Below are 21793 nucleotides of genomic sequence, written 5' to 3' on the forward strand. Positions count from 1 at the left end.
AGCCTGCCAGTCTCCTCTGTACAGGGGTTTCTTAAGGCAAGAATACTGGAGTGGGTACCATTTCCTTCTCCAGGGAAATCTTCCCCACCCAGGGATTGAGCCCAGGTCTCCTGCATTGCATGCAGATTCTTTACTGTCTGAGCCACCAGGGACGCCTTATTAAAGTATAGTTGATTTAACATGTTGTGTTGCTGCTGCTAAGTCACTTCAGTCATGTCCAACTCTGTGCAACCCCATAGACAGCAGCCCACCAGGTTTCCCCATCCCTGGGATTCTCCAGGCAAGAATACTGGAGTGGGTTGCCATTTCCTTCTCCAAAGCATGAAAGTGAAAAGTCAAAGTGAAGTCGCTCAGTCCTGTCTGACTCCTAGCAACCCCATGGACTGCAGCCTACCAGGCTCCTCCACCCATGGGATTTTCCAGGCAAGAGTACTGGAGTGGGTTGCCCTGCTATAAGGTAAAGTCAATCAGTTATACATATACATATATCTGCTCTTTTTCAGATTCTATTCCCATATAGGTTATTACAGAGTATTGAAAGAGTTTCCTATGCTATATACAGTAGGTTATTAGTTATGTACTTTATATATAGTAGGCTCCTCTGTCCCCATGGAATTTCCCAGGCAAGAATACTGGAGTAGGTTGCCATTTTCTTCACGGATTTTCCTGGCCCAGGGATTGAACCCGAGTCTCCTGCATTGGCAGGTGGATTCTTTACCACTGAGCCCCACCTGGGAAGCCCATAGAAGTGGTATGCCAGTCTTAATTTCCCAATTTATCCACCCCCACCCCCGCCTTTTAAAAGGTGATTATGATCCTTTCCTTAAGAGTTGTTCAGTGGAAATCTGTACTAATGCAAACTCTACTGGACCAGTTATGTATAAGCTTTGCCCTCTCTTGTTGGATGTTCTGATTGAAATCATAAGAAAAAGCTCCATCTCTTGCTTCTGGCTTACTCCTCACTGGGCCGCTCTACTTCCCCCAGGAGCACCATTTTAGTGTATTCTTACCTGCCTAGAGTGAGTCCTGGCCTAGTACCCCGAAACTATTTCTAACTAACCGAGAACGACCCAGGACGGCAGAAACACGGACTGGGACATTGACCATGGGTCCTGTTAACCCTCGGGGGAAGCGCCCCGACGTGGATCTGAACCCTTGTAGGCCACTCAGTGCCCTCTCGGGAGCACCGTTCTGTCTTCCGTGTTAAACGAATAACCACCTCCTTACTTGCCTCACAAGGTTGGGAGGACTGGGTGACTCCAGGGTCGTTTCTCATTAGCTTCACCGAACCCCCAAACTGGCTGGCGGGGGGCGCGTCGTCCTGTAGGGGGCGAGCTCCTCCCACACTTTCTCGCGCGCCCGGACGGGCATCCCTGGCGGCTCGGGGGTGGGGGACGGCCAAGAAGGGAATCCACTCCTGGGATCCACTCCCGGGGTGGGGCGGGGACGGGGCAGGGGGAGCCGGTGCACCGGCCGGAAGGTGTCCAGAGCACCCCGCGCACGGGTCCGGACTCGGGGCGGGAGTGGGTTCCCGGACGCGCCCCGGAGGTCTGGCCGGCCGGCCCGGCGGGGCGCGCCATGGAAGCTCGGCGCGCGCGGCTGGGCGCCCGAACGCCGAGACAATGCGGCGCGCGGCATCGGGGGAGCAGCTCGGCGGGCCCGGGGCGCGCGCCGCCTTCCTTCCTGCAGGCTCGGCTTCCCGGCGGCGGCGGCGGCGGCGAGCGCGCGGATTGGCGGCCCGGCCCTCCGCGCCGCCCCGCCCAGCGCCCGGCCGGCCGCCGCCCCCCGGCCCGGGCCCGCCCCTCTCTCCGCTGGAGTCGCTCGGGGCCCGCGGCTGGCTGGCGGGCACTTCCCGCCGGCTGTGCGCCTCCGCTTCGGGGACCGATCGCGAGCGCAGGAGGCGGCGGCGGCGGCGGCGGCGGCGGGCGGACGGACGGACGGGCCGCGCCCGACCTGCGCGGGGCTGCGCGCGCGCGGCCCCTGCTCCCGCCGCCCGGCCCGGCGGGCGGCCCACCCGCGCCCTGCGGCGGCTCGTGCGGCTCCCGCGGCGGCGGCCCGCGCCCCGGCGCCTTCCTTTGTCCACGGGCCGGCCGGCGGCGTCCGGGCGGCCGATCGGAGCCCGCGCAAAGCGGCTGAGGCGGTGGCTGCCCCGCGGCCGGCCGCCCGCCGCGCCGAGGCGATGCCGGACCAGATATCCGTGTCGGAATTCGTGGCCGAGACTCATGAGGACTACAAGGCGCCCACGGCCTCGAGCTTCACCACGCGCACAGCGCAGTGCCGGAACACCGTGGCGGCCATCGAGGAGGTGAGCGGCGCCCGCGGGCCTCGGGGGCGGCCGGGGGCGGCTCCGGCCGCAGGTAGTGCCGCGCCCCGGCGCGCCCCCCACCCAGCCCGCCCCCACCCGGGCCCGGCTCCGGCATCCCGGGAAAAAGTTTCTTTCCCTCGGAATCCGGACGCGGCCGGGCGATGCCTGCCCGAAACAGAAGCCCTTTGTTCCAGGAGAAGGCTGCTGCTGCCAGGCTACCTTGGGCCTTTTTAAGACCACCCCCGGCCCCTTCCCTCCCCAGACCCCCGCGGGGCCCCAGGCCGGACGGTTCACACCCCGCCTCTCCACCCCGCGCCCCGCCAACTTTGGCCGGAGAGTCGGGGCGGTGGTGAGCGGGGAGCCCTCCCTGGCCGTCGCGGATGGGTCATCGGCTCGCCCGCGGGCCCCCGGCCCCCCCCCCCCCCCCGCCCCGTCACCCTCTACCCTCAGGTTGGGGAATTGCCCGGGTGCCCAGCCTGCCCGGCGCAGCGCTCTGTGCCCGGGACCCTGCTCTGCCGGACTCGAGGGCCGGTCCGGGGGACCCCGACTGCCCAGGAAAGGTGTGCGCACCTTTAGCCAGGGAGGCCCGCCCCATCCCTCAGCGCGCCCGGGGAGGAGTGCGGGGAGTCGGGCTTCTGATCCGAAGGCCTTTGCTCCCGTCCTCTCCCCAATCCCCACCACCCCGGGGTGTGTGTGTCTTACCTGATCGCACCCCCCGGAAGCCTCCCTTCCTCATCAGCCTGGAAAAGGCCTGATTTTAGGCAAGGTGCAGAGTCATCGTCTGCTGCTAACTAGGAAGCCCTCCACGTCCTGGGCGAGCGCACTTAGAACCAGCAGGCTTAGATGACGGTCAGAACGGCCTGCTACGAAGAGCAGGGTTTGGGAGGCCAGGGCCCCCGCTGACTGTGGTCTGGGGCTTTTCCTCCCTTCTCTGCCCTCATTTACCCTTACCTGTCAGACGGGACAAGCAGTGCATCCTTTCCAGGGTGGTGATGAGACAACTGTGTGTCAAGTGCTTGGCTTATACTAAATAGGTATATACTAAATAGGTAACTGGTTTACAAGCCCTGTGGTGCCGCTATTGAATCGGTGATTACCTTTTCCGCCGCAATGTCAAGGTGCATTCTTGAAATGGGGTATGGTAGGTATTTTAGGAGAGGACTGGGCCTGAGTGAGTAAAGGGAGGTCACCAGAAGAGCTTAATTAAGCGATGGCATTCAGTTTTTTCCCGTTTGAACAAAGCAGCTGCTGTTAGGAACTGCTTGGGAAAAAATAAATCCAGAATGTTTTCCCTTAATGAAAAAAAATTTCCTTTGTAGGCATTTAACAGTCAATAATAGGCTAAATGAAAAGCAGCAGATTCCCTCCCTCTTCCTCACAGCGCCCCCCCCCTTTTTTTTTTTGGTGGAAGAGAGCTTCATGTAAACGTTCTGGAGTGAGCTGTGTGATCCCACATCACTTAATTCTACTCTTATTCGCAAGGCTTCAAAATGATGCCTTCAAATTAGGCTGATGGGAGATGAGCATCATAAGTTTCTTCAGAAGTGCTGGTTGAAAAGCAAGAAAAAAACTTTCGCAGTGTTTTGAAAATACATCATTAATAATGTTTATGGACTGATTGCAACACAAAAGGTAGCTGAGTATGTTTTCAGGAAAGGGAGCTTTTATACACCATGCCGTAAAAAGAATGCTTACTTGTGTTTAAAGTTCTGTTTCTTTTCCTTACTGCAGTTTGTCAGTTAAATGTTATTAACACTGGCAGATGTTGGAAAGCTAGGCAAATAGGAGTTGCCATTAAAATTGGCATACCCTTTTTGTGATTAATGTTAGTTTGCGGTGTGTAGTTCCAAAGCTCTCTTAGTGTGCTGGGCAGATTAGCCTAGAGCTCAGTTACTGAGTGGATGAAAGAGAGACCGGAATTGGTCATTTTATTACACTGCAGGCTTGCTCCATGTTGTGTCTAAGAACACAAATTGGTTAAAATCTCAAAAAAAGAAAAAAAAAGAAACTCATTACAGGTCTGTCTCACTTTAAGCAGATCCTGTACACATACTGAGATGGTGCTACATGTGAGCTTACATTTATGAGAGAACTGAATTGGGAACAGTTTTATTTAACAAGTATGTCTTCATATTTTGGTTTTAATCAAGCATGTGCTCTTCTTGCAGACAGTGGTTATTGGGACAGAGTTACTCATTTCACAGAAATAAATATAAAATTTGCAAGTGCATGGTTCTATGTTTAAACAAATGTGTCACTGAATTAGTAAACTAATTTTGAACCGAGTAACCTTTGTGTATCTATTATTTCCAGGATAGGCTATGTCTGCTAAAAATCATCCTACAACTGAAGTGTACTTTTTCTTTGATATGCACGCCTGTAGCTGGACTACCCTACCTTGTACTATGAACCTCTCATCTGTTGTATTTATTTCTCATCCCCACGTTACACATGAGGAAGTTGAGGCTTAGAGACGTTAATTTGCTCAAGGTTACAGAGCTAGTAAGTTGAAGAGCTAGAGTTTGAACTTGGCTCCATGTTTTCAGAAATATGCCGTTATTTATTACTTTCAGTAAGGCTGAATTCTCTAAATGACTCTTGTCAGATTGTCCAAGTTCAAACTCCGCCATTGGCCAGTTGTATGAACTTGGATGAGATTCCTAATGTTTTCTCATTTGCCTTGATGTTAGTCTGGATAACAATACCTGTCTGCCTTGGAGAGGTGTGAGGGTTTAATGAGATAGTCCACAACACAGTACCTGGTGTATTACATGGACAACCGGTGTAATACATGCTAACTGCTTTAACAGTTTGTATTATAATTAATCCATAGAACCTGATGGGGATATTTGGCCCCAAGATGAGATTTACATGGGTGGGTTGATGTGGCCTAGGAGAGTAAGGGGAAGGAATGGTTGAATGAGTAAGTGAATGGAAAGCTGCTACATGTCTGTTAACCATTGCTTTTTAACTGGTTTGTTGTCTTGGCAGCAGGTCAGCACAGCAGTGTTTTAAAATTTTCACTTGGTGATCTCTTGGTGAAGTAATTGTTTTGCATGGTTTTAGCCAAGTCTGGTGCTTCAACTGGGATCTGCCCTGTGTTTTTGGAAATAATGGAAAAAATCAGTAGTGACTGAATCTGAAAACCCTCCCCTCTACCGTTTCTGGGGGTTTTATTGCTGTCTCACTTTCTTTGAGTCTCTGAGCTCTTTGAAATATTCTCAGAATAGGGAAAAGTTGTACATGTATGTGAAATGTTCATAGTTAGACCCTCCTGGAGCATCAGCCGTTCTGTCATGCTTATTTGGCTTTGTCAGATACATAGTTTTAAAAATAAATTTGATGTTGACTCGTAAGTATTAAAATTTAATCTGCTTCCTTCCGGGCCATAGTTCTCCACTCTGTTGTCCTTGGTTGCCGTGGAAATCTCATTGCTGTCACAAGCACAAGGTTCTAACTGCAGGGAGAGAAGGAGCATCTGGACTGCCCAGACTCCCGGGGGCCTTGCTATACTTGGGGCCAGATGCCCCTCCCAGCAGCTATTAGTGGGAACCCGGCCTGTGTACTTTTTAGGCAAGAGTATGATTCTAAACCTTAGCCCTGTGTGACTTGTTTGAAAAACACCTCTTCCAAATAGCAGATTAATGGATTTTAGATTTATTGTCGGGTTTCCCTGATGTCTCAGATGATAAAGAATCTGCCTGCAATGCAGGAGACCGAGGTTCGATCTCTTGAGTTGGAAAGACCCCCGGAGAAGGGAATGGCTACCCACTCCAGTGTTCTTGCCTGGAGAATCCCACGGACAGCGGAGCCTGGTGGGCTACAGTCCATGGGGGTCGCAGAGTGAAAGGACATCACCTACTTGCCCAGTCCATTCTTATTTTCAGAAATGAGCTTGTATGGGTCAGTCAGGACCACCGTAAAAAAAATAGACATGTATGTTTGTTTATGTGGCTGCATCGGGTCTTACTTGCGGCAGGTGGGATCCTTGCTGTGTCCCTCTGAATCTCCGATTGTATTGCGCTGCCTCCAGAGCCCGGGCGCTCAGTAACTGTGGCTCAGGGTCTTAGTTACTCCATGGCACGTGGGATCTTTGTTCCCTGGCGAGAGTTCAAACCTGTCTCCCCTGCACTGCGCAGGGCATATTCTTAACCATTGGACCATCAGGGAAGTCCCAGGGCTGCCTTTTTATGCTGTGTTCTATAATCCAGACATAGGCATCTAGAAATCTTGGAGTGATTTGAGAGAATGATCTCTGCTTACGAGATTCCCATTCTCCGCACACAGTCCCCCACCCCGCTTCCCCTTCAATTTGTCTCTTTCTTGTGATTAACAGTTAAAGTACTAATGCCTTCCTGGTGGGGTTTCAGGCCTGTCCCTCATTCGGTATTTAGTACGTGCTGCTCTGTGCCAGGTGATGGGAAGAGAGTTCCCAGGAGGAATGTGTTCTATCTTTGAAGCAGCCTGCAACTGAGTGGGAGAGACAGCCATGCTATAAACAAATCAATGCAGTAAAATATGGTTAGGCTGTGACCACAGGATTGTCCAAAATCCTGGATGCCCAGGGATGGCAGGGGTCAGGTGTGTCTGGGGCCACGGATAGGAGGGCCTTGGTGATGATGTGGGATCAAGTCTCGAAGTCAAGATAGTCATCTGTGGGTTACCACGTGCTTTAATTACTAAGTTGTCTCAATAGAGCCTTTTGTATTTGTCTCCCCGCCTTAGGTAAATATTGACCCACTCCTGAAGTGATGGCCATCTAGGCCTCTGGTTGGATTTTCATAGCCAATCCACAGAGCACTACTTAGACCACGAATTTGGAATAAACCTCGATTCTTAGCCTCCCCATTCCCAGGCCTTGCTGCCTTTCTTCATGGAGCACATGCCTTCTAGATCTGCACTGTCCAGTTTGTTGTTCTTTAGTCGCTCAGTCGTGTCCGACTGTCTGTGACCCCATGGACTGCAGCACGTCAGGCTTCCCTGACCTTCACTATCTCCTTGAGTTTGCTCACACTCATGTCCATTGAGTCAGTGATGCCATCCAACCACCTCACCCTGTGTTATCCCCTGCTCCTCCTGCCCTCAATCTTTCCCAGCATCAGGGTCTTTTCCAGTGAGTCCTTTCTTCACATCAGGTAGCCAAAATATTGGAGCTTCAGCTTCAGCATCAGTCCTTCTAGTGAATATTCAGGGTTGGTTTCCTCGAGAATTGACTGGTTTGATCTCGTTGCAGTCCAAGGGACTCTCAAGAGTCTTCTCCACCACCACCAACACCAGTTCAAAAGCATCAATTCTTCTGCGCTCAGCTTTCTTTATAATCCATGACTACTGGAAAAACTGTAGCTTTGACTAGACAGACCTTTTTCAGCAAAATGATGTCTCTGGTTTTGAATACACTGTCTAGGTTTGTCATAGCTTTCCTTCCAAGGAGCAAGTGTCTTTTAATTTCATGGCTGCAGTCACCATCCACAGTGATTTTGGAGCCCAACAAAATAAAATCTGTCATTCCTTCCGCATTTTCCCCTTCTGTTTGCCATGAAGTGATGGGACTAGTGATGGTTAATTTTAGGCAGTATCCAACATGGCACCCTGAAATCAAGCATTCAGCTTCTCCGCTGCCCCAGCCACATTTCAAGTGCTGATTAGCACATGTGCATTGGACAGTGTAGGTTTAGAACATTTTCGTCATCACAGAAAGTTCTGCCAGACAATGCTTTTTAGATGCTTGCAACTCAGAAGGCTCTACTGACAGCGTTGGCATCACCTAGAAGTTTGTTAGAAACGCAAACTGTCAGAGCCCACCTTAGGCCTTGGAATTAGAATCTACGGTTTCCCAAGATCTCCAGGTGCATTCTGTACACATTAAGGATTTGAGAAATGCTGTTCTCACGGTGACTGATGGTAGAATCACTTGCAGGGAAGGAGGAGGTTGTAGAACAGAGAGATGCCTGGCTCACTCCATGAAATTCCGACTTTATTAGTTAGGGTGGGCCCTGAAGCATTGGCATTTTCTAAAGCCACCCCCTAAATGGGGTTGATGATCACTGCAGTAAAGTAATGTAATGATGCAGGAGTAGAATGAGACTCTGAAGAGCAGAAAACTGAAATCAGGAGAGGCCTCTCTGAAGAGGTGGCATGAGAGCAGAGCCCAGACGCAGTGAGGAGCCAGGGAGGGGCAGCTTGTGAACAGGCCCCAAGATGGGGGTGACTCAGCCATCCTGGAGGAGAGGAGGGGCGAGGGTGGGGGCCAGGCAGGCCGGATCACAGGAGGCCTTGGCAATGTCGGGAGGGAGTTGGATTTTGTTCTCATGTGGTGGGAAGCCATTGGAGGATTTGATCTGATTTACATTATTGACATTTCAGGGTGGTTGTTCCAGGCAGGATAGACAGGCAGGGCAGGAGAGAACAGAGGGAGACTGGTGGGGGCTGGGGGTCTTCCCAACAGGCAGTGGGGATGATGAGAGTCTGATGGAGACCCTCTGTGCTGACGGTCCTGGTGTGCACTGGGGCCAGGTGAACAGAACTGGGTCCCTGTCCCAGTGGAGGCAGAGGCCAGGCTCCGGCCCCCGAAGAGTGGACCTGCTGGTGTCCCCCTGGCGAAGCTGACACCCCGGTGCTACTTAGTGTCGAGGCCCGTTGTGTGCAGCTCAGCACTGCTTGCTCTGGAAGTTGTGTTGAAACCAGTGCTGGACGTTCATTTGGTTTTCCGAAGACACAGATCAGAGAAGGGAGTGAGGATGCAGAGCTGTGTGGACAGGTGTTTGCTTCTCTCCTCTTGTTTGTAGGTAGATGTCGCCGGTGACCCTTTCTTAGCGGTGTCGGATGCCTGGGACACTGTTCCCATTCAGCTCCCCAAACACTCTTCTTTCCACTAAAAAAGAGGTGGTGAATTCATTTCCCCCTCCTGCCGCAATAGGAACCTGCCTGCTTGCTTATACTTTCTCTGTGTCATATGGCCTTCAGGTGGTGGCCAGGATCCTTCCAGGTACTTTTGTACCGTTATGGTTTTATCGTGTGGTCGATGTGGAATAAATGAACCAGAGCTGGAATGCTGGGGCTGCGTTTTCTTTTGTATTTGGTTGTCTTGGGTCTCCTGATTCGTAAATACGTCTGGACACCTACCCGTGTATTGTCAGTGTGCGGTGCCAGTGATGTAAAGGCGGGCGGGACCAGCTCCTTCCCCGTAAAGCCCTTTTTCTCAGGCTTTTGTGTGCAGTTAGTGTTTATCCCTTCAGCCCTTTTTTTGTGCCATGGACCCTCTGGAACTCTGGTGAAGATGTTTCAGAAAGATGTTTTAATGCATTGAATAAATTGAACCCAGGCCTCCTGCATTGCAGGCGGATACTTTACTGTGTCTGAGCCACCAGGGAAGCCCAAGAATACCAGAGTGGGTAGCCTATCCCTTCTCCAGGCCATCTTCCCAACCCAGGAATCAAAGCGGGGTCTCCTATGTTGTAGGCGGGTTGTTTACCAGCTGAGCTACCAAGGTCCCCACATAGAATCTTAAACAGGACCAGATATATTGAAATACAGTTAGAAAAATATTTGAAAAAATCTATCATACTAATATGTATTTCTGTATTGAGTATCAAAATTTGGTTGGTTGTGGGTCTAATAAATAATTTTGAGGTCCTGATGAATGTTAGCAATGTGGGGAGCTATTTCTAACGACTCTAAAACTATATTAAGTCTTCTCTTTGGAGTCATAGGTACTGCTGCTGTTACCATGGTGTGTTGCTTACATTCATAATTGAGGGAAGTGCTAAATTTCAGTTGGGGGCTAATGAAATATAGATGTAATTATTTTTTCCAATCCCAGCTCTTGAATTCAGACTAAGAATTCCAGGCTTGACAAGATTATTTTAGTTGATTGTCTTTTGGAGTGAGTGAGTGACTCTGTAACAGTGTTGTTTAAACAAGCCTTGTGATTATTACAATGTCATTGTCATGAATTGGTTCTTGGAGTTCAGCAGAGAGGGGTGACACCCCGAGCCTGTGTTATAATCATCGAGTTCTAAAGGTGCTTAGAGGAACTAGGGGTGGAAGGCAAAGCTGTCAGTGGTGGTTGGACAGCCATGCCCTCCCCATTTTTTTCAAGGTCGGGGCTTGGCAGTTTCTCATATGATCCCAGGTTAGTTCATACCCTCGTGCTTGCCTTGGAGTTCAGTGACGCTGTGAATTACATCTGTGAGTCCTGTAGTTAGGACCCTGAGCTGGGCTGCTCAGTTCTCCTATTTTTACCTTTCTTGTTTCTCTGGTTTGTCATCTGCTGTCCTTAACTCTGAAGGGCAAGCTTGGGTGTGAAGTGATAGGTTTATAGGTACCTTCTGCCCAGAATTCTAAGGGGAAACTTGGACTTTCGCCTTTTTGTCAGTGAGGGTAACATATTTGAAACGATGCTGTTGTTTGCATGAGTGTGTTTGGGGTGTCCACAGCATAGCTGAAATGTTACTGTCAGTCCTTTTTTTTTTTTTTCTTTTCTCTTGCCTCTTAGCTCTTATTGGATGCTTACAGTATGCCAGGCTTGCTTTAAATTTTTTACACATATTAATTCTTAACTTGTTCAGTGATTACAAAGATCCTGTAAGGTCCCTGGAACCTAAACCACTTTACCAGGAGCACAGAGCTAGGAAGTGGTGGAGCTAGGATTCAAATGCAAGCATTTTGACACGTGAGTTTCCGCTTCTGTAGCCGCCGGCTGCTTCTGTGGAGCCTGCCCTGGAAAACGCCATCCGTGTTGCTGCCTCTGTGATTAATTGGCGTGACCTCTCTCTCGCTGTCCAGTTTAGTACCACGCACCTGCTGCCTTCCTTGAGTGGGTGCTTCTGGGGAATGCTTGCTGCCTCTCTGCCTCCTCTGTCTATGTTGCCCCCCCAAAATGGTTCCTCTTTACTCCCTTCACTGCTCTGCTAACATGCCCAGCCCTGCAGAGCCCAGTGGCCCCGGGCACTGCTCATACCCTGGCAGGAGGCCTGCCCTACTAACGGGATTATCATCTTCCCCCTCCAGCTGAAGATGGCTCTGTCAATATGATTTTATACGCAAGTGCTGGCAATCAAAGTCCTTGGCTGGTGAAGGCAGTTCCCGCAAATGATGAATTGCCTTGGCTTTTAGGATTCTAGCCAGGTAATCCGGATTTGAGGGCCTCTTTCCTAGAAATCACAATCTTAATAGAGTTTTGTTGTTGTTGTTGTTGTTGTTGTTTTAATTTTTTAACACCAATGATTGATATTTCTTTGAGCCCTAATTCTGTGTTAAGGGCTGTGCTGTGTTTTAATTGGAAGTTTTTGATGATTGAATCCTTTCACTTGGCCTGTCTGGTATAGATCCTGTTACTTCTGTTTTACAGTTGAAGACACCAAGGCTCAGACAAGTGCCGTGACTGCAGGTAGCTAGCCTGCCCCACAGTTAGCAGATGATGGAACCAGGAACCCCAGCCATGCCGAGATCAGCCTGTGTGCTTAAGACTGTTTTCCTGCTGGTCCTTGAATGCCTCCCCGACGGTCTCCTGCTGGCATCTCTGTTGCCAGTAAAGGTCCTGCTCTAGGTGTTTCTTTGGGCTTCAGTTGTGCAGGTTGATAGTTGTCCACCTTCTGCAGGTGGGTCTCCACTGTCGACGCCGTCGAGGTGAGGCTGCCTGAGCAGGGTGGTCAGGCTCTAACCCTTGGGGAGGTGCTTCACATCTGTCAGAGGTGTTTATTAAGTGGCCTTGCCTGCTTTGGCGGAGAAGGCAGTGGCACCCTACTCCAGCACTCTTGCCTGGAAAATCCCATGGACGGAGGAGCCTGGTGGGCCCCAGTCCATGGGGTTGCTGAGTCAGACACGACTGAGCGACTTCACTTCCACTTTTCACTCTCATGCATTGGAGAAGGAAATGGCAACCCACTCCAGTGTTCTTGCCTGGAGAATCCCAGGGACAGGGGAGCCTGGTGGGCTGCCGTCTCTGGGGTCGCACAGAGTCGGACACGACTGAAGCGACTTAGCAGCAGCAGCAGTAGCAGCCTGCTTTGGAGTGAATTAGAAGGACACATACCCCACCCCGAGAGCTGAGGACACTGTCACAGCTGCTTGTAGAGGACTCCAGAGCCACATAGGCAGTGAGCAGTCCTTCCAGTGTCCCCCCAGTGTCAACAGATATGTGTTTGGAGAGCGACCACTGCAGGGTTACAGATGTGACTTGTCTAGGCAGACAGAGTACCCTGCTGGCAGTCAGGGAACTGGGGAGATTCTGAGGGGAAGGGAGAATGTTCAGTCTCTGTGCTGTGTCTGTTCCTCTGCTAGCCCTGATCTGATAGCTCTCCTGGTGGTGGGCCTTGGGCAGCTGATTTCACTGGTCCAGCCTCAGTGGCCTCAGCTGTAAAGTGGAGGGTGGATGAGATGTTTCTTAACATGGTGTCTGCAACACAGTTCACCTGCCTCTTGCCTTCTTTCCTTCTCCTGACCATCTCCTCCACTTTCTCTTGGCCATTCAAATCCATACCTTTCGAGAGGTTAGAGGTGAAAATATCCCTTTCTCTACTCCCCCGTTAAACATTCCCTCCTCCAAAATACCACTGGAGTTGATAAGGTGGTGGGCCCAGAGGCTGGAATTTCTTTGGGTGCATCACTAGTTTGCCTGGGACAAATGGGGCTCTGTACTTTGCCATCCCGTCTCACGGTGAAGGGTCTTTCCAGGTGCATCCCGTGGTCTTTTGATTACAGCTCTGTTGTGCTTAGCTTCTCTGGTGAAAAGAAGCAGGACTTGGTGGTGTGGTCTCTGATTGCAAAGTCTGTTAGGAGCGTCACTGTTGATCTCCTGGTTGCAGATACGTGCCTCATTCGGCCGGATATGCCGTGGTACCTGGGAGTTTTCCAGTCCAGGGCCAGGCCTTGTCTGTCTCTGCAGCAGCGAGCTCATAATGGTCCATTGTTTTTCCTAGTTATCCTGGCCTTTTGGCTGCTTATTTCTGTAAGCATCATCTTGACCTGTTCACGGTGGGGACCCCTTGCTTCTTGACCAAAGTTAACTGTTGAGCTTCCTGGTTTTCTTCTCATCTTGTAAATTCCCTCATGGGTTTTTCTTTTGTGGCCAGTAGGAATGAGGTGTGCTTATTCTTTGGGTTGTTGGGCTGTCAGAACCTGCAGCTTTTGCTTGCCGTGGTGGTAGCTTGCCAGGCCACAGGCTTTTCTCATGGGGAAGAGGTGTCAGGAAGGGTGGTGCACGGCGGAAATCGTAAGGAAGCAGAAGGCTCCCCACCTCCTCCATCTCCCTTCCCTTCCCTCCTCCACGCTATGATTTCTTTCCCTTGGAGACCAGGTTGCTGATGCTGGTGACTAGGCAGTGTCCGAAGCTGAAAATTCTCACCTTCCTTCTTTTTTCTCCTGCCTTCTCTTGCCTGCACTCCTTTGGTGTATTTCCAGATCCCCAGGCCCTGTACATCCTTTTTAAAGCGGATTTTCCAGCCAGAGGGGACTCACAAGGGAAGATTTCGTTTGGGGTTTCAGTCTGCGGCTTTCTTTCCTGGGGAGCTGCTCTTTGGTGATGACATTTCACGGTGGCCTCCTTTCCTACCACCCTGCCTCCTCTCAGTTTTCCAGGAACTGGGTTTATTGTTCTGTCTTTTAAAAATGATTTATTGTCTTCTGTAACAGTGCGGAAAGAGCTTAATTTTTTGAAGTGCACCGTCTTCTTCTTTATGGCCAGAGCAAAGTAAAGGTTTGATTGATCTTATGACACAGTTGCTTTAGTCATAGCTAATGTGAAGTCTCTTAAGGGCTTCTGTTTTGTTTGATCTTTTAAATTTATGAACCTCCTTGCATCCCTGAGCATCTGTGCACAACGCCAGTGAGGCCTGGGGTGTCACATTCAGGGCTTTATTCCTGCCCCTGATGCACTGCAAGCTGGTAGCGCGTTCTGACAGTTGGTTAGGTTTTGGGTTGAATTAGGAAGTAGTGATGGAGAAGGAAATGGCAACCCACTCCAGTACTCTCGCCTGGAAAATCCCATGGATGGAGGAGCCTGGTAGGCTGCAGTCCACGGGGTCGCTAAGAGTCGGACATGACTGAGCGACTTCCCTTTCACTTTTCACTTTCATGCATTGGAGAAGGAAATGGCAACCCACTCCAGTGTTCTTGCCTGGAGAATCCCAGGGATGGGCTAGCCTGGTGGGCTGCCGTCTATGGGGTCGTACAGAGTCGGACACGACTGAAGCGACTTAGCAGCAGCAGCAGGGAGTAGTGGTGTCAGCAGATGACTGTTTCAGGAATTTGTTACTGGTTTTCCCAAGGAAAACATACTGTTAGGTTGAATAATTAAAGCCAGTGGTAGACGTGTGTTAGAAGGTAAACAGAAGAAAAAGCTGTTGTCAGTAGCTGCTAGAACACCCATCTTGTTTCTTCTTTCTTGTTTCTGTAGGTCAGGGTCATCCTCAGGGTCCTCGAAAAGGCCAGGTAGTGAAATAGAAATAATAGGGACCAATGCTCAACAGCTGAGACCAGTGGAAGGGAGAAAGAGAGAACACTGGACTCCTCAGAGTGTGAGGCTACCCCTTCTCCAGGGATCCCCGAGGTCTCTCCCTGCTCAGCAGCAGGTCTAACAAGACTTCGAGTCGGTGCTGTCTGCCCTAATGGGCAGGGAGGCATGTGATCCATTGAGGGGAGTTTGCATGAGGATGGTTTTTGAGCTTTGCTGTGTGATTTTGATGACATTTAGTTCACTGAGAAAATTCACTTCCATGGAACAACTCCTTCCTTTGGTGGTGGTCTGAATGTGGCGTTGAGGACATCTTTCAGGATGGGGTTTAGGCCATGGCAGAATGACGTGGAATCAGTTTCTGGGTCACGCAGGCTTTCGTGAGGACAGCCCTGGACTCTTAGATGTCTGTGGTTAAGGAGCATACGGTTTGCTGTCAGACCTCAGAGTGTCTTGGCATTTCCTTCTCGGGGGCGAGGGAGGTTCGGCATCCACAGTTAGGCCTGCTTTTGGTTTTCCTGTTGGACCCTCCTGCCAGACCCTGAGAGTGCCTCAGGTTAAGTGTCCCTTCTCTTTGAATCCTCAGAGTCCCAGGTGGTTCCCAGACCATGGTTCTCCGAAATTGTCTGCTGAGTGTGAAAGCCCAGGTAATCTTTGTTTTTGTGATTTTATATCTTGACCTTCAAATGGCTTGCTGTATGTTTAGAAATAAATTTGTTTTGATTGCACAATCAAGATTGTCGTGTTATCCTTTGAAACAGGTAAATCTCTATAAGAATTACCAAAATCTCCTCTCTCTAAAGCACCCTGATATCAACTTTCTTCGTTGAAAAATATCTCTCTCATTCTGTAAGGCCTTCCCTAACATCCCTCGTCTATCAGAACTTTCTTCTCTTTTTTAAAAATAATTTTTAAATTTTATTTTTTGGCTGTGCTGGGTCTCTGTTGCTGTGTTGGGTTTTCTCTAGTTGTGGCAAGTGGGGGCTACTCTAGTTGCAGTGTGTGGGTTTCTCCTTGAGGGAGCTTCTCTTGTTGTGGACCCCAAACCCTGTAAAGGGCCCCACATGAAGCGGTAGGGCCCATGGGCTTCAGTAGTTTCAACTCCAGGCTCAATAGTTGTGCTGCATGGACTTAATTGCTCCGAGGAATGTGGGGTCTTCCCGGATTGGGAATCAAACCCGTGTCTCTTGCATTGGCAGGCAGATTCTTCACCACTGAGGCACCAGGGAAGCCCTTCTCTGAAATCTTAAAGCAGTTACTCTGACTCACTTTTGGATCAATCTGTCCGTCCATTGATTCAGGGTTTGGTTGATCCATCCGTCCATCCATTGATCTATTGATCTGTCAGTGGTGGATTGAGGCATCCATCTGTCCGTCCATCCATCCCTCCATCCATCATTGGAGTAGACCTGGGCTGTCTCGTGCTTGACATGAAGTGTGCTGCGTGCAGCGTGGTGGGCCATGGCAGCTGCGGGTCCTCCGTGTGTGCCGACTGTGGCCCGTGCTTCCCTCCTTGGTGCTCACTTGCTTCCGCAGGGCTGGAATCTCATCAGGGAGGACACAGGAGGGGGTCATTTGTCTGAGGGTTTGGGGTCCTCAGAGTTGTCCCTGTTTTGTCAGGACAGAGGATGGCAAGCTTACAGTCCACGCTGTTTTTGTTTGCCAAAAAAAAAAAAAGCTAAAACAAAAACAAATCTGAAGACTATACAACAGAGACTGTGTGGATGTGGCCTCCAAAGCTTGAAATACTTCATGTGGGGCTCTTGACAGCAAGTGCTTGTGCCCCAAGGAACAAGGATGGGCTGTGAGTGCAGAGTCTGGACTGAGTGGGCAGAGCGCTGGGGTGTGTGGAGGCTTTGGGTGGCTGAGTCCAGTGGTCTGTGTGTCACACAAGCGTGCTGAGTAGGTCTAATCCCTGTGGAGGCACCTTCTCTGTCCCAGGCTGCAGGAAAACACCACAGCTTTTGAGTAGAGGAGTGAAGTGAGCAGGGCTGGGCTTCAGGCAGCCCATCTGGTGTGGTGGGCAAGGGGGGTGGGGGGAGAGGGTCAGCCCTTCGTTGTTGGGGGGCCCTCAGAAGGGGTACTGTTCTGCACCCCGAGTCCTGTGGGGGCCGAGCCCAGGCCTGCCTGCAGGAGTGGTCAGGGGTGACTCGCCTGAAGCAGGCATGCGTTCCCACCGTCAACCTGCTTCCTGCGTTTGTGTTCTCATTTCCTGAAACCAAACTGCAGACTCCTGAGAGCAGGAGTGCTTTTAAAAAAAATAATAATAATATGCTTGTATTTTAATTTAAACTTGACTGTTTTTCAGAACACGGTTTGGGCTGGACAAGTTTTATGCCCATTTTACAGCTGAGAAAACAGCCTCCCAGGCGTCTCGTGGCTTCATAAAAGTAGACAGTTAGTGGCAGCCCTGAGAATTGAGCCCAGATCTCACAGCTCTTGTCACTGAGGAATCTTTCTGTCTCCCAGAGCAACTGAGTACCTGCTCAGTTATCGTTTTATGGAGTTAAAAAAAAAAAGATGTGGGTACAGTATTTATGCACAGACTCTGTATGCTTAGAAGCTTCTTTGTTCAGGCTATTTTAAAAGAGATTCAGAATGATGTACATGTATCATTTTCTATGAGTTACTGTCTTTAGAAATGGCTAGAGGACAGATAATTTAGAAATATTTGCACCTTACGTCAGAAGAAAGTTAATAGTACCCGTTACTATTAATACTAGTGGTATTAGCTGTCCTGGGAAAAGGTACTGTTTATTCATAATAAGCAGATAATAGCAGCAAGATTGGAGAGGAAAGCCCAGATAGCATTGAGTGTAGGTGTAATTATAATTTAAATTCCATGGGAAAGTGAAGTCACTCAGTCATGTCTGACTCTTTGTGACCCCGTGGACTGTAGCCCACCAGGCTCCTCCATTAATGGGATTCTCCAGGCAAGAATACTGGAGTGGGTTGCCATTTCCTTCTCCAGGGGATCTTCTCGACCCAGGGATCGAACCCAGGTCTCCCACATTGCAGGCAGACGCTTTAACCTCTGTGCCACCAGGGAAGCCACCTAAATTCCATGGGGAGGGGGGTATTTAAATACAAGGTTTTAAGAGCTGAGTGGTAGTGTGAGGCATAACTCCAGTCTTGTCTGTAACAGGAGGTACTTTTTGGCCCTGTAACCTTGGAGACATCATCAATCTTGAATTATTCATCATTGGAATGAAGTATCTTTTGAGAGAAGCATATCTTCTTCAGTATTAAAAATATGTTTCTCTCATGTGTCATAGTGAGTATTCTAGTTGCATTGCATATTTCTTTCTTTTTTTTGTATATCCTGCCCACTCTACTTGGTTATCCTTGAGAAGAGAGAGAGGGTTTTAGGTGATAGCTATGTGGTACCCAGTCTTTGGGTCTATAGTCATATTCCACATTTTTACAGTTTTCTCAGTCCTTTTTGTTGCTGTTCTGATATTTGACTTTAGATCTCTTTCTTTGGGGAAGGTCACTTTGGTGGCTGAAGGAGAACTGGGCCCATTTAGGGGCTGCTAGAGCATGTATTTTTGTTATGCTTGACAAGTAAGCAGCGCCCTTCCTCCTGAGTGGAGCTGATCAGTGATCGACAAATGAATGGTCTCTTTCCATCTGGTTGTCATACACAACGACGGTGCCGTTTGAACACTGAGTTTCTCAGACTCCCAGGGGACAACAGAATGTGTATATGAGTTGGCATGCCCAAATGCAAATGATTTCTATTGATACCTAATGTATGTAAATTTATGCTGCTTGGTTGACAAAGACCTTATGAATGATACTGTTTCTCAATAGTGTTATATAACTGAAATTTTTGTTTTATAGTCACAATGGTGAAGTACAATTCCTGCTGAATTTCTGTGACATTTCCAGCAGCTCCAAAGCTGGCTATGGGGCTGTCGCACCAGAGATGGAAGATTCCACATCTTCCGGAGTGAGTGAGTGTGTGCCTCTCTCCTAAAGGCCTTGACTGTCTTCTCCCCAGGTGGAAATGCCCTGATTGAGGGCAGGGTGAAAGTGGATGGTCAGGGTAGTGCGATGACTCAGCAGAGAAGAGGGGTCTTAGTCCAGTTTGGGGGGGCGGGGCGTGGCACTGAGACAAGGGACTGCTTTGGGAAGAAAGTTATCTTTTCCTTTTTAACACTGAGTCCTTCTTTTCTCCTTCTGGCAATTACATTACATCTCAAATTCAGGGACAGAGAATCCAGACAGGTTGTGAGAGAGAAGGGTTTCGTCAGTAGAGTTGGTGGGATTGGGCCCCGTGTGCCTGGTGAACCCCGCTCAGCCCTGGTGGGAGACGTTGGCACTGGGCTGTGCTTCACCTAGTGGGCATGACAGCGGTATTAGCCCCGCTTCTGCTATCTTCACCTCTGCTCTCCCCTGAGCCCTGACTGTGGCATCTCCCCATCTGGCAGTTAACCCACCTAAGGACTGTGTGCCTACCCTTGCTGAGCTGGGCTCTGGGGCAAGCTGCCCAGTGGGTAGATGTCCCTGCCTTCCAGACCATGCCACTAGCCTGGCGGGAGAGGCCGGTGGCCAGTGTGTTTCCTGCAGGACCTGAACTTTTGCTAGGCCTGGAAGCATAATCAGGCGTTAGGTGGCCTGCAACAAAGCCTAATGCACAAAAGAGCCCTCTGGGATATTTGCTGAGTAAATGGGAGAATGAATGATAGCAGGAGGTGAGACTCTTCTAGGTCGGGGACTGAGTACCTGAGCCCAAGGTGGGTCTGAGTAAATGGGAAAATGAATGATAGCAGGAGGTGAGACTCTTCTAGAACGGGGACTGAGTACCTGAGCCCAAGGCGGGGCTGAGTAAATGAGAGAATGAATGATAGCAGGAGGTGAGACTTCTAGAATGGCAACTAAGTACCTGAGCCCAAGAGGGGAGACTGGTTGCATGAAGAAAGATAAGAGAGTGCAGGGCTCTGGAGGGCTGTGCCCAGTGGGTGATTCTCCTGCTTGGGGCGGGACAGTGTTGGGCTCTTTGTCTGTGTGGCTGGGAGAGAAATGAGCATGTGGAGTAAAGAGTCTTAGCCTTGCTCTGCGAGGACAGGAAAGCATTGCTCGAGAGCAGCTTTATGATTTCTGCAATAGAGGGGATTTCTGCAAGAGGAGATTGTTGTGTTTGCTTTTCCCCCATCATTCACTGAAGATCTCCCTGGCCCGTTCCAGCACTGGGTGTTTACTCATGTGAGTGAAGAACATCCTGGATTTCTAGGCACTCACAGTTTCACATGGTTCATCTGTGTAAACAGATGAGTAAACAAACAATTACAGTATGGTTCGATAAATACAGTAAGATGCAGAAGCAGTTGCTACGGCAATGCCAAGTCACTCATGACATCCTGTGAGAGCCAATAGGCTTGCTTGCTCAGGGTCTTCTTGAGGGGACCCAGTGGAGGAGTGATGGTGAGTGGTAGCCTACCACTCAGATGAGCCTGCCGCTGTGTGCCTGGGTCAGCCCTGACCCCAGCAAGTGGGTTTGCCCACGCAGAAGTCTTAACAGCAGCCGTGGGCTGAGCCCGGGCCCTGTGATGTCTCTAGCACGAGCAAGAAAAATCTGCGCTGGGACCAATTCCCCAGAGGGCAGTCCTCTGTGGGGTGCTCTCCCTGGGTAGATGCAACCTCGTGAAGGGGCGGGGTGGCGGGGACGGAGAGCGGCTTCCGCACTCCGACATGGGTTCTGCCAAGAACCAGGATGTTAAATATAGTCCCCGGTCTCCTGAGCTACTGGGCGAAGAGGATGTTTCTTGTTTCCCATCTAGTCTGGGAGTGAGGGCAGGTATGGGAGAAGCAGAGTAAGTTTTCCCCCCTATTTAGGGTCGATTACCAGGAAAGCATCTGCATTTCATAATCAATGGAAGAATCCTTTCAATCAGATCAGGCAGATGTACCAGGGTCTTGACTAGAACGTGGAGAAGGCAGTGGCATCTCCGTGGCGGGGACAAAACGATCTCTGTGCGGAGTCCGCTGTCTGCGCTCCAACTGTGGACCACAGGGTTTGTGGGGGCCCAGCTGTCCACGCTCCAAGTGTGGACCATGGGGTTCGTGGGGGCCCAGCTGTCATACTCCAAGTGTGGACCATGGGGTCCATGAGGCCTGGCTGTCCACGCTCCGACCAGAGGACCAGGAGGTTTCATGGGGCGCCAGCATTGTGTGTGGAGGTAAGGGGGGGGGTGTCCTTGGCTAGTTCCAGTGGCAAGGGGCAGGTCAGCTTCCTACCTCCTGACAGCACAATCACCTGCCCATTTTCAGAGAGGAGATCAGGTTGCTCTGTGGTTGCATGTCACTTTCCTGAGCCTCTGACTTCCTGTTTCCTCTTATATACCAGTCTGGCAGGAGGAACTCCTCTTCCAGCCGCAGCAGGTGGGCGGCATTCCGCCTGGTGGAAGGATTTTTCTGGTATGACTCTGCACCTCCCATCCCTCCAGCCAGGACTCGCCACTTCCAGGAGGCAGGTGACAGTCTCCCCTTGACTCCTGACTGGGCTCCCAGGCTCTGTGACTTGACCTGTGATCCCTTCTTCTTCACTGCCTCCTCTTGCTCTGGGATGTGTGCGGAGTCATGTCTAACTTTGAGCCCCATTTGGATGGCATCGCCAACTCAATGGACATGAGCTTGAGTAAACTCTGGGAGTTGGTATTGGACAGGGAAGCCTGGCGTGCTGCAGTCCATGGGGTCGCAAAGAGTCGGACACGACTGAGCGACTGAACTGAACTGAGGGGCATCTGGTGTGGTCGCAGCCTGGGCTTCATATGAACGTGGGTTTGAGTCACAAAGCAGGCTTGCCGTCTGCTGAGTGCATGCCAGTCACCAGGCGTGATCTGGCGGAGGAGTTACTGCTGCTGGAGCTCGGTCAGCGTGTCCCTCGTTTTTCTTAGAGGGAAAGTCCCTTGATGAGGGACCCTGTGTTGTCTTCCTGACCCAACCCCGCCACCCTGCTTCCCGACCCCACGCTGCCTCCCGGGGACTCTACTTCAGAACCTTTCCCCGCCATTCATTCTGCCCAGAACCATCTT

General features: G+C 50.5%; 1 protein-coding gene across 2 annotated transcripts in view; it reads left to right on the forward strand.

Moving 5' to 3' along the window:
• Positions 1–1492: 1492 nt before the first annotated feature.
• The window catches only part of ASAP2 (ArfGAP with SH3 domain, ankyrin repeat and PH domain 2), a 157211-nt gene continuing 136910 nt past the window's right edge, over positions 1493–21793 (forward strand). For both annotated transcript variants that reach the window (XM_069582563.1, XM_069582564.1), the window contains exon 1: positions 1493–2305. In XM_069582563.1, coding sequence (XP_069438664.1) covers positions 2180–2305 — 126 coding nt within the window. In that variant the 5' untranslated portion in view covers positions 1493–2179. The remainder of the gene's footprint in view (positions 2306–21793) is intronic.

Source organism: Ovis canadensis, chromosome 3 (genome assembly GCF_042477335.2).
Source record: "Ovis canadensis isolate MfBH-ARS-UI-01 breed Bighorn chromosome 3, ARS-UI_OviCan_v2, whole genome shotgun sequence".
Classification (NCBI taxonomy): domain Eukaryota; kingdom Metazoa; phylum Chordata; class Mammalia; order Artiodactyla; family Bovidae; genus Ovis; species Ovis canadensis.